The sequence below is a fragment of the Podarcis erhardii genome (assembly GCF_964252035.2).
Source record: "Podarcis erhardii genome assembly, chromosome: 1".
NCBI classification, from domain to species: domain Eukaryota; kingdom Metazoa; phylum Chordata; class Lepidosauria; order Squamata; family Lacertidae; genus Podarcis; species Podarcis erhardii.
In genome coordinates this window covers 105,172,468-105,185,095 of record NC_138497.1, presented here as the reverse complement: position 1 = coordinate 105,185,095, position 12,628 = coordinate 105,172,468, and the positions used below count along the sequence as shown (strand labels likewise).

The 12,628-nt window shown below is 43.5% G+C and overlaps 1 protein-coding gene across 1 annotated transcript; it reads left to right on the top strand.

Annotated features, from left to right (window-relative positions):
- Positions 1-767: 767 nt before the first annotated feature.
- RBM43 (RNA binding motif protein 43) lies at positions 768-11,225 on the top strand. Its single transcript, XM_081873276.1, has 4 exons — positions 768-869; positions 8,169-8,367; positions 8,908-9,002; positions 9,742-11,225. The coding sequence occupies exons 1-4, from the start codon at positions 867-869 to the stop codon at positions 10,510-10,512; spliced, it is 1,068 nt and encodes a 355-aa protein (XP_081729402.1). The 5' UTR covers positions 768-866; the 3' UTR covers positions 10,513-11,225.
- Positions 11,226-12,628: the final 1,403 nt, after the last annotated feature.

The following is a 12,628-nucleotide window of genomic DNA, read 5'->3' as shown; positions in this document are numbered from 1 at the left end:
TCCGGCGGGCTGGTAAACAGCCTTTCCGTGTGCTGCTCTGGTTCACCAGAAGCGGCTTAAGTCATGTTGGCCATATGACCAGCTGTGCACCAGCTCCCTTGGCCAATAAAGTGAGATGAGTGCCACAACCCCAGAGTCGTCCACGACTGGACCTAATGGTCAGGGGTCCCTTTACCTTTACCGAGAGAATTACTGGGATATGTTAAACTGATGTCCATCTCCAACTTCGAATTAAAAGATGTGGAACAGAAATGGCTCATGCAGCAAAGTATTTTAACAACTTTTCTGTGCATGCAGTAATGGAAAAAGCTTGGCTGCTTGGATTTCTTCCTGACAGACTAGACGAGACTGCAAAAGTACCCTAGAATTGCAGAGTTGGAAGAGATCAACACAGGATCTTCGATCCAACCCCCTGCAATGCAGGAATATGCAGCTGTACCATATGGGGACAGAAATCTGCATCCTTGTGTGTTATCAGCAGCATGAGCTAACCAGCTCTTGGAAGATTAAATGAGAATTAAATGACGTTTATTCATTCATTCACATTTATAAATCAAAAGAAGACGCCGATAGGCAACGAATGCTTCCCTCGTCTCTTCTTTTCCTTTCAACGAAAATACAAGACCCCTCAGTTCCCTCATTTAATACAAAAAAGCGAGCGAGGGCTTTTCGACGCCTCTCTGCCCCGCCTGGACAAAGTTGCGTAATGCCTCTCTCGCCTAACTGGAACGAACTACACTTCCCAGCATGCACTCTGCCAGCCCGCCTTCCAGGTTTTCAGGGAAACACTCGGCAGAAACGAAAGCAAATGTTTTAGCGTCGCATCTTCCAGGAGGAACGCTTCGCGAGGCGAGATCTGCGCGACTATGGCAAGTGATTGAGCGTTGCCTTTTTATATCTGCCTTGCTGACGGGGACTCGTGGAGCAAATGCTGGGTCTTCTGAAGCTCCCTAGAAGATGGCTCTTTGGAAAGACGCCGAACCAGGAGCGTTTCCCCGGGGTGGAGTAGTCGCGTCTCTAGCGCCCTCCGATATTTCCCTTCCTCTGTAGCTACACCAAATTGCCAAACAGGTTCTGTGCCCGTGTTTCCCAATTTTCGGTGTTTATACTACATTTTTTTAAAGATTTGCCTTGAGAGAGCCTTTAAACCTCTTTTGTTGACCACCAGCATTACGCTGTCTATTTTTAAGTTCGGAATAGAGTAGTTGCTTTGGAAGACGATAATCGGGCATCCGCACAACATGACCCATCCAACGAAGTGGATGTTGAAGAATTGTTGCTTCGACACTGGTGATCTTTGCTTCTTCCATTACACTGGCATTAGTTCGCCAGTGGGAGATCTCCAGCAAATGCTTAGCAATTTGCAATCTTAGCAAATGCTTGGGTTGGGTTTTTTTAATCACACCTTAGACGCAGATCAGTAGAATGATAATCTGCATCTGCATAAACTAATTTTAAACCTAGATTGTTAAGAAATTTAAGTTAATTTTTCCAGGAGCTCTTGAGCTCCATGTTTTTATGACGTGCACTCAGGAAACTTTGTTTAATGGGCCTCTTTTGGTTTCATGCATTGCCTCTGGTAATTTGATAGGCGCCTTTAGGTACCTTAGCAACTGTTTGTGATCAGTATCGCTTGGTTTTGCACTAGCATGATGAATCAAAAGATCATTGCATATATTTCTGTCCTTGGCTTATACAAAAAGGTTCCATCCCCAGTACCAGGTTAGCTTGGAAAGCACTGCAATAAAACTATGGACATAAGATGAGGGCCCTTTGAGCAGGAGCGCGCACAAGCTAGATAAGGATCTGCAGGGCTTTTCACTAGATTGGTTTCTGACTCCCAATTGTTTAACAATAGCAACAAAAGAAGAAGCCGTTTTTTCACCAGTGGGCATTCTCAGACACATATCAGCAAATTCAAGGCTGCACTGTTAAGAGTTGGAAAAACTGGACAGTTTGCAATAAGGTAATAGATGGGGAAATAGGTGATGTGTGGTAACAGTTGCTTGGGACATGCAGGTATAGAGCGGTAAACAAATTTTATTAATAATATTGATCATAATAGCTTGATGCAACATCTTACCTCTCTGCAAACAAGTCAGCTGACATAATCTAACCTCCTTTCAAATTTTAGTCATCCGGATCAGGTTGAATGGTAAATAAGCACATCCGGAAGTGACCTAAATTAAGAGAGTTGAAATGAATCATGGGCAACCTGGCCGCCTTACCTCCCCCTTTCTGTCTCTGATGGATGGCAATAAAGGATGCAGTAAACAATTTTCCTTCATCGCTGATGAACTTTAGACTAATGGCGACGGTGACAAGTTACCGTATTTTTTGCCCTATAACACGCACCTGACCATAACACGCACATAGTTTTTAGAGGAGGAAAACAAGAAAAAAAATATTCTAAACAAAACAGTGGATGTATGATTTTTGTGGTTCATGCTGTGGCCACAGACGTGATCTGACGGTGAGTTTGGGGTAACCCAATGCAAAAATCCTGAGGATCCATGTGGATCCATGCTTTGTAACCACGTTTTTGCTTCATTGCGCAAGTGGGGAGGGAAGGAAAGGCATTCAAGGCGCTGTTGCTGGCTACACGGTGCTTTTTCCAGCTCGCTATGGCTCCCGTCTGTCCCTCCTCCCGTGTAAGCAGCCGCTGCCCGCTTTGCTGCCATGGCTCTCCTTCCCTCCCTCCTCCTTGGCTCCTCCCTCTCCTCCTGGCTGTAAAGCAAGCAAAGCTAGAGCCGCGCAAAGCGGGACAGAAGCCCTGCATGCGTCTCCTGCTTTGCTTGACTGACAGCAGCCATGGCTCTGGTCGAGTGCATTCGCTCCGTAACATGCACAGGCATTTTCCCTTACTTTCTAGGAGCAAAAAAGTGTGTGTTTTGGAGCGAAAATTACGGTAATGATCACATTTGAATCTCACACTTTCTCCAACTAACTCAAGAGTGGTGTTGTAGCCCCACAGCCACACTGTGTAGTAGGTTAGGTTGAGAGATGGTACATTGGCCAAAGAAATTCAGTGAGTTTAATTGCTGACTGGAGTTTTGAACCTGGGTTTCCAGCAGCCAGTCCCAGCAAGCTAACCACTGCATCCCAGTTGCTACTAGCTTCCCTTCATCATTACCTTGCTTTCAGTGGGAAAGGATTCTCACAGTGGCTTGCATATGTAAGAGCAATAACCAACAAGGCAGTTTGTTGCAGTCCTTTGTTTTCGGGGTTGCCCCTGGTTGCCTTCTCCAGCTCTGCATGCTTTTCCTGTACATATATGATTCCTATTCTCAGGCCCCTCACTGACCCACTGGGCAGTCATTAAAAAAAACCAAATATATATGTAGTTGTGTTTCTGCATTTTTGCATACTTAGGTAACGGTTCTGCAATGTGCTTCCTCACCTTCCCCCTAAAAGGTGTGCAGGTATACTCCAGTTCTGATAACCAAGAAGTATCTGGAGTGTGAGAGCGAAATAAATTTCTATTGTTAGGGATTGGGAAAAAAATTCTGGGCAAGGAATCTTGGAATGATAACCAAGATGAAGGACATTGTGGAATGTCAAGACTTCTGTTGCATGCAGTGTTAGAAACTGAGATATGAAATGGCACCTTAAACCTAAGTTACGGGCACAACAACAGAATATATAATAATAAGAATAATAGTAATAATAATAGTTTATTATTTATACCCCGCCCATCTGGCTGAGTTTCCCCAGCCACTCTGGGCGGCTCCCAATCAAGTGTTAAAAACAATCCAGCATTAAATATTAAAAACTTCCCTGAACAGGGCTGCCTTCAGATGTCTTTTGAAAATAGGATAGCTGCTTATTTCCTTCACATCTGAAGGGAGGGTGTTCCACAGGGTGGGCGCCACTACCGAGAAGGCCCTCTGTTTGGTTCCCTGTAACCTCACTTCTTGCAATGAGGGAACTGCCAGAAGGCCCTCAGCGCTGGATCTCAGTGTCCAGGCTGAACGATGAGGTGGAGACGCTCCTTCAGGTATACAGAATGTCTAGGCATACAAGAATACAAAGCTGAAAATGAATCAACTGCAGCTAAAATATTGTGTTCATTTTTCACAAGGTCTAGTCCTTTCACTGCCCACTCCTCTAATTTCCTAAGAGGGTCTCTTCTCCAGTCTTCAGAGAATAGCTGGAAGTGGGGAGGCAGAAAAAAGTCCTCCTTTCCTTTCACTATGCAGTTTTAATCTGAAATCTTAGGCACAGTACTGCACCCAGAGCTCAGAAACTGCTTGCGCTAATGAAATTCCCTGTTGCAAAACATGTCTAGAACAATGGGAGTTTCGAACACTGGTTGCATGGGAGTTAATTCCTGGTCATTGAGGTACTTTTCCACTAAAGGTGAGTCGGATGCAAGTGGGGAAAGGATGTAGGATGATGTGTGAACTGTACAAACTACTTGTGGTACTTATGGGTACAGATCACATGAAGCACAGCTAATGCAGATGTATACTTGGAGAGAGCGCAAACCAGCAATCAGTCTTAAAAGTTTCCAGCATATTGGATCAAACTCTACAGAGAGTAGATTATTTGCATTCTCCAGCTGTGTTAGTAACCCAAAGGACAAACTGCATGGCAGTGCTAATACTAATTTTACTGCGTGACTGTCGGCTACAGATAACTGCTACTGCTTATGCCTCTTTATAAGATTAGAGCTGCCACATGGGAAGTTTGGAGGGCGCAGTATATGGTAAGCAGGGCATTTCATTCCACCTAGAATATCTCATTGAAGAGCTATTGCACTTCATTTACATTGCCTCAAGAAAGCTCCCAAAACTTTCCTTCTGTGTTTCTCATCACTCTTTAACTTGTTTGCATTCTTTCTTCAGTTCATGGATTCATCAATTTTAGGAGGGTATCCAGTGGTGGTTTTTTTGTTTGTTTTTTAAATATACTTTTTTAAAGTATAAGCATAGTAATAGGAAGAGAGGAGTTGACACATAGATCCAGTCTGGCTGTAGATTTGACTTTTTAGTTTCATTTTGCCTCAAATGTGCCCTGGCTTATTTTTTGGCTTTTCATATATATTCCTGCACTTGTGTGGGTTTTGATGGTTAGCGGCAGTAAATCTTGTCAGAGTTTGCACTGGAATGTATGTGCACTCCGTTGCAGAGTTTTGCTTATTGGAGAGAGAGTGGATAAGTTGGGTATGTCAAGCCTGAAGGTTAGTTTTCCCTATCTCTTTGGCTTCTATGACTTTTAAGGATTGCCAGGGCTGAGTATGGCTGACCCGAGTCCTCTGGTATGATCCGAAGGGGTTCCGTCCTTCCGTCTGTTCGTCTGTCCGCCCTTCCTTCCTTCCTTCCTTCCTTTTACCTTTCATCATTCCCAAGGTAAGGGATGGGGCCAGAGATGCAGAGAACATGTCATTGAGCCATCTGGGCCCCTGCATGGAGGTGGAGGGTCAAGGATGTGTTGGGAGGGAGGGAGGGAGGGAGGGAGTTTGCTGGTCTTGGTATTAGACTTTTTGTGCTCAACCTGTGCACCCAATCACATGAGCTGAGATGAGAAAGGAATCTTTCTGCCAGCTTTTTCCCCGCACAGGCATGAAGACTGGCAATAGAAGGCAATAGAAAGCCAGTAAAAGGCTGGAAGACCCCTGGAGTTCTGCATGCCAGGCATCAATATATTGCAGGACAAACGAACCTATGTGTGGAATATGCTAGCTTTATTTGAAAACCCAGAGTATGTGGGTAGGGGGTAGTACCTCTTGTAGGGGCAGCTGGTCCGACCACTTTTGGTCCTCACCCTGCACTCAGCTCTCACCTGTGGCCCCAGGTAGGTCACTTTGAAGCTGCTAACACAGTGGCTTGACTTCACCCCAGGAAGCGCACTTCATTGTCTCTTGAGACAGATGGATGGCAACAACAGCAATTGATTACAGCCATTTCTAGCATTCACCTTGGCCTCCCTCCCCACACCTTGATTTTCTGACTGGCATAAATATATTTCTCAGAGAGGGAAAAATCAAAAGCAGCCTAATTTTATTCTGTCAGCTGCCAGACAACAGCAGTGGGGGAGGAGGGAAAGCTATTTTTCTAGGAGGGGGTTTTAGGGTATGGAAAGGAAATGCCCATAAAAATCTGTGATTTTAAAAAAAATCTGCTTCCTTTCCCAGCACTTCTAATACTGGGTAGCTTTAGCATACTCTGGAATCAAAAGTTTTGTGTCCCTTTTGTAGGAAATGCATACTTTTTTGTGCATTCTGCAGTTTCCATTCTGCAAGCACACAATAAGGAAGATTCAGTTCTTTCTGCAGTCCTTTAGGAGAAAGGAATATTTAGCATGAAGTGTGTTAAAAATAGTCCTTGCGTCGTCTTGGATTAAAAGTTTGCGGATAAGGTTGCTGAGCTGTCTGTTTGAGTCGTGTTTCTTCACTCCTTTTAGAAATAGGAGACAGTGATGGTAATCATAGTTCTGATTTCTTGTCATTTTATAATGTATTTTTTTTTTAAAAAAAGAGCCCTCCTACAGCAGTGCTTGCAGGCTGTAGCACAACTGCGCTGCCCTGTCTCCTTTCTGAAGCAGTAACCCAAGGAATAGACATTAAGTGCATTGTACAGAGATTTGATGCAAAGCTAGCTTAGGTTGCAAGATGTCAGCAATTATTGACAGTTCTTCCTATCATCGTCTCAACACTGGCACACCAAATTATGTGCAAAATGATGTGCTACTCCATACATACTAAAGCCATGTCACTCCTGATGGGGAATGGTGAGTAAGGCCTATAGTGTTGCCTAGGCTGTGAAACTCCACACCCAACGTTAGAGATCTTCATCACCATAGTTTTATCATCATCATCATCATCATCATCATCTCTAAAGACTGTTTTATTTCATGATGGTTTTCAATTGGTTTGTTTGATGCCTTTGGGTAGAAAAGCTGCCAGTAGGTACACATTTTAGAAAAGTAGCCAGGGATTAGTTCATTCGGTGTTGAAACTATGTGCTACTCTTGCAGAGTGAGACCATTCTGTTTCATGGCTATAATAATAATAATAATAATAATAATTTATTACTTATACCCCGCTTGCCTGGCTGGGTTTCCCCAGCCACCCTGGGTGGCTTCCAAGAGAAGATTAAAAAGATATTAAAACATCAGTCATTTTTTTTTTTAAAAAAACTTCCCTAAACTGGGCTGCCTTCAAATGTCTTCTAAACATCTGATGGGAGGGCGTTCCACAGGGCAGGAGCCACTACTGAGAAGGCCCTCTGCCTGTTTCCTTGAAACTTCACTTCTCGCAGTGAGGGAACCGCCAGAAGGCCCTCGGCGCTGGACCTTAGTCCTATGGGCTGTTTTTTTTGGGGAACTGATGAGAACAATTTTTTTTTCCCTGAATAGGAATTAGGCTAAAAGGCAGTTCTGAGGAAAATTTTATGTGTGCAGAACAGTCAGACTCTTGTGTTTCGGTATTTCATGGAATGAAGTCTATAGCAGGAGTGAGTGTTAATTATTTTGTTTTATTTTATGTTTCGTTGAAGCACAACATCCTTTTCATGTCAACAATACGAGCAATACAATTTCCTCAGCAGTTTCTGTATTAAAAGGCCTGTAAAAATCCCCTCTTTTTTAAAAAATTAAGTACTATGGCATCACAAATTTACAAGCATCGCTATGCCACTTTACAGAGGTGGGGGCTGAATTGAATCAAATGAATAATAAGAGTACACTTGCTGTTTATACAGCATTCATCGTGATTTCTTTGGATGGAGGTTATATGCCTTCTCATCCATCGTTATCCCACACTTTCTAGAACAGCTGTTTGTCGCTTCCCTTATTGCATGTAGTCCCCCCTAGTTCCATTAATGAAAGCCCGGATGAGGACTCCTGATAGCACAATAAGACTCCCATCCTCATCCCACAGTCTCCCCCAAATCTGCTTGGGGGTTCAGGAGAACCTGCAGACCAGCATGTGATGGAGTGATTGTTCAGTCAAGCAAGCTTGCACCAACAGAGCAACCTCCTTAGCCCTATGTTGAATCCCACCCTTTGTGTTCGAGTGTGTTTGTTGCACCACACCACTTCCATCCACTTTAATTGGGCAAACCTAAATTTGGCAGTGGATGCGACTGAACCCCTCCTTAGGGACAGCCTGAAGGGGGGTGGGGTGCGGACCTGGCGCTTTCAGTGTCCCTTGTGTTTCTTCACAGGCCACCGCACAAGCTGCCAAGCCAAAAAGAACCATTGTGGTCTGCGGTGTTCCAGATGGCCTCCTAAGTGACGACGTCATGGCCGACATATTAATGATTCATTTTCAAAAGGGAAAGAATAAGGGTGGCGATGTGGAGGACGTTGCCTACCCGACCTCAACAAAAGGAGTGGCATATGTAACGTTTGAAGATGAACGAGGTAATGTCAGAGGAAGGAAATTAGAATTTTGGGTCCTTAACCATAAAGCGGAATTCTTGCTCTGTAAAACTCCTGCGTTCTTGACGTCCTGGCGCGGCGTACTCTGGGTTTGAAACCTCTCACAGTGTATAAGGTGGCCTGCCATTCGTCAGACACATAAATGCAGCGAGGCTTTAGAGAGAGAGCATTTGCGTGGGTGTTTTAAACTACTCGCACAAGAATGGAACGTATAGTACGCTGCCTGGCAGATGAAAAAATTGCAGCTAAACCTCGGGGGGAGTAAAATTGCTGCCAATTAATCTTCTAAAGAGACAGGCTGCCGTCATTCTCCTCGGAACAATTTTTGCGCGGTGCAAAAAAAGTATCAGGAGAGAAGTATCGAACACTGGGGGCGGGGGAAGGAATCCCGGAGGAAAACTACCAATGGGAGGGACCCCCCCTTCCTCCCCCAAAATCGAGGTATTCCGGGAATTGGGTTTGGCAACAAAGCATTCTAACTTTTACTTCTTTCTACAAGACAAAATCTGAATTCCTTCTCAGATGCAGAAAATGTTCTCAGGAAAGGCGACCACTGCCTAGAGGACAAGAGGCTGCCTGTGGGTTATCCCTTGAAAGTGTCGTCATATGGAAAAAGTGTAAGTTACCCCAGCTCGACTTTTCTTCTTCTTCTTAGAATCTCCAGCCTTGCAGTTGTTTATTTTATTTATTTGTGAAACTTGTTAGTCACGTCTCACTTGAAGGTCTCCAACTGACTTAACGCTAAATAAAAACATGTACATACATAATTATATGCACATACATAGAGAGAGAGAGAAATGGGGGCGTGGGGGAAGTTGTGAAGTGGCAGGTGTCACCAAGGAGCTCTTTTTTGTCAGGACTGTCGCTCTTTGTTAAATTTCAGCTGAGATAACAATACAGCACAGTGAATGTCCATGTCATTGTGTAAATAATGATAACAGTAGATCTCTTCTCCATAGAGCTTACAGTCTAATGTTTCACAGAGAAGGGGCAACTGAGGAGTTGAGCAATGGGAGTGATGAGTAGATTATCAATGGCTACTGACCGTAATGGCTATGTTCTACCTCCCGATGTCAGGCAGTGTGTGTCCCTGAATGCCTGGGAACCACAAGTGGGTAGAGTGTTGTAGCACTTAGGTTCTTGTTTTGGGCTTCCCATGACATCTAGTTGGGCACTGTGAGAACAGTGCTTCTGGACTAGATAGGGCAGTCATCCGATCCAGCAGGGCTCGTCTTAAGTGTAATAAGGCATCAGTGTAAAGAAACGCACACAGGTGCCTGTAACCTAAAAGTCTAGTGTTGCCTTTCAGTTATGATCTCTCTCTCTCTCTCTCTCTCTCTCTCTCTCTCTCTCTAGATTTTTACCTGCGTGACATGCATCCTTAATTTGTCCCCATTTGGAGAGAAATACAACTTGGAAAGTGTGGTGCAAGACTTCAAGAAGAAGTTCCCAAATTTGAGCTTTGGGCCATTACAATCTAACGGGCTAATAAGTGTACAGGGTCCATTTTTAGCCATCAGTGCCCTCCAAAAGAATATCTTATTAAACATAAAGCATTCCCTTTCAGAACAACATGTTGCAAGAAATCTGAAAGCATCAGATCACAGGCCTGGTACAAGACAGGCAAACAGCGGATTATCCTCAGAGTTGAAAAATAATTTTGTGCAAAATGAAATCAAGGAGGAGGGACTAACTGTTGCCCTTGACACCGATACATATCTCTACATGATAACATTTAGAGACGAGTTTTACCAAAGGATTCTAAAAGAATCTGGTGTTACTAGTTATGCAGCTGAAGATGGGGAGGTCACCACCATATATCTAAAGAATGACAAAACAAAACCAGGTTCCAGACCGTTAAGATGTGCAAAAGATAGGGTTGAAGGCTTGTTGGCAGAATTATATGGCTTTCTGCGTAAAGAAAGATTGTCACATGAAATGTCCAACAACTCTGAGAAGCGGAGATGTGAGCGTGCATGTGAGATGTTAAGGAGCCAGTATCCAAACGTTCTGGTTCTACTATACCCAACTTACATTGATATTATAGGATCCTCCTCAGACATTTATGAGTTTGCAAGACAAGTAAATAAAATGATGGGAAATGTCCCCAGAGAACCTTGGAGATAGGCAGCTGGTTATTTTGATCTCTTGAGGGCAGACCTAGATTTTCTGTTCGGCACAGGAGCTGCCACCAAAAATGGCAACCTTCTGTCGTGTTTTCTGCTTGTAACATTTTATGCACACTTGGTAGTGTTGTGGTGTTGTTGTATTGTCCGTTTCCCGACCTTCACCACATCAGTGGTCAACAGAAGTGGTAAAATGGCACAGGGCAAGTGGCAATAAGGAAAAGTGAAAGCTTTACACAAGGCTTGTTTTTTGGCAGAAGTACTATGTTGACCATAATGGCTAGTTCTACACTGACAATAAAGTGAGCTGAAACATATTGACAAGGAACAGTGAAAGGACAGCTGCTGACTAATGGTAAAGCTGAAAGTAGAACAGTTTAGCAGTTTGTGGGTTTTTTAGTCTATAGATGTGACCTTTTCAGTGTTTCCCTCAGGATTTCAACACACTACTTAATAGAGCGGTTTTGCTTTCTGAAAGTTTTTGTTTCCTCCTAGCCTTTTTCTCTGGTCAAAACGACCCATCATTCTCAGCAAGTTCCTGCTCACTTGAGAGCTAGCTTTCTTCAATGGTCCTGTTATATAGAAGGTGATGTCATAGTTTAGTGTGGACAGCTGAAGCTGTTTCCTGTGTTTGACAATGAGACCTGGAAACGAGATTTCTTCATGATGTATATAGTTCAATATCACCGGATTAAAACTGGCTCTGTTGGTCAATATGTTTCACGTTAGTCCTTTTTGTACATCGACAATTAAGCAAAACTGGAGCTGTATCTCTCATACCATGAGTTTTATAGTGCAGGGGTGGTTAGCCCATGGACCCCTCTCCCTTGTTGCTGAGCTTACAGCTCCTACCATCCTGACTATTGGCCATGTTCGCAGGTAGTGATGGGAGTCTCAACAACATAAGTAGCTGTCTCGGTGTCTGATCATTGGTTCATGCAGGTCAGAGTTATCAAAAGGAAGGCTTTTGTTCTTACCCCTTCCCTTTTCCTGACTGCTAATCCAGAGCTGAAAGAAATGTGGCGGGAGGTGCTGTTTTACTAAAGGGATTTGCTGGGAGGTCACTTCAAGGGAGATAGTTGAGGAGCTGAATATGGGTCTCCACCCAGCCACCCTGCTTCTCGTTTAGAGTAGGTCTCCAGAAAAAAAATGAATATATAGTTTCTGATTTGAAATTTAGGCACTCAAAATATGTGATGATGATGAATTGCATGTGTGAATTAGTTCCAAACAAGATTCCAGTTGAAAAGGAATGCAACTGTTGGAAATGGGACATTGGAGTTTGCAGGGTGTTTTAGATCCCCAACAGAAATAATAAATATTTTTTTTATTATTTGTACCCCACCCATTTGGCTGGGTTGCCCCAGCCACTCTGAGCAGCTCCCAACAAATATAAAAGCATAATAAAACATCAAACATTAAAAACCTCCCTATACAGGGCAGTCTTCAGATGTCAAATGTTCTCCACTGGCCTGATTTGCAATTAACCAGTACAATAAAATCAAAAGGCCCAGAGCATTTGCAGGGACTTAAATATGATGGGGATTTTCCCCCCAGGAAGAAAATGCATCTTCTCTCAACTGCCTGCATCTGTTCATATTACTAATGATGCCATTGGAAAAGGTGTACAGGGATTCCCAGACCTCTCTAGAGCTGTTAAGGGCCCTGGAATAGACAAAACTGCATTAGTCCCCTGCTATGACTCTGTATGACTATGAGAAACACCATGATTTTTAGTCTGCTTTGAGAAACTACCAGGAAAATCTATATGGAGAATTAGTCTGTATTGATACATGGCTCGTGATGCTCTTTTACACCAAGGGTGAATTTGACTCTTCTTTTCTCTGCCGTTCACTAAAGAAGCATATAGCCATCTGGCAAAGGAACACAAGGAAGGAAGGCTGGGACACTGCAAGTGTCATAAAAACAAAAAGCACAAGAGGGAGCCAAATACCGTCCAGCTCACAAAAATTTTCCCAGCTTGCAAAACCCGAATCCCTATACAGTAGATGTTCAGCTAAATCCTTGTACATTTGGAAGATCATTTCTCCTCTGGAGCTGCCGCTATATAAAGTGCCGAAGAGGGAAATTGTGTATATACTGTAATTAAAAGTGGC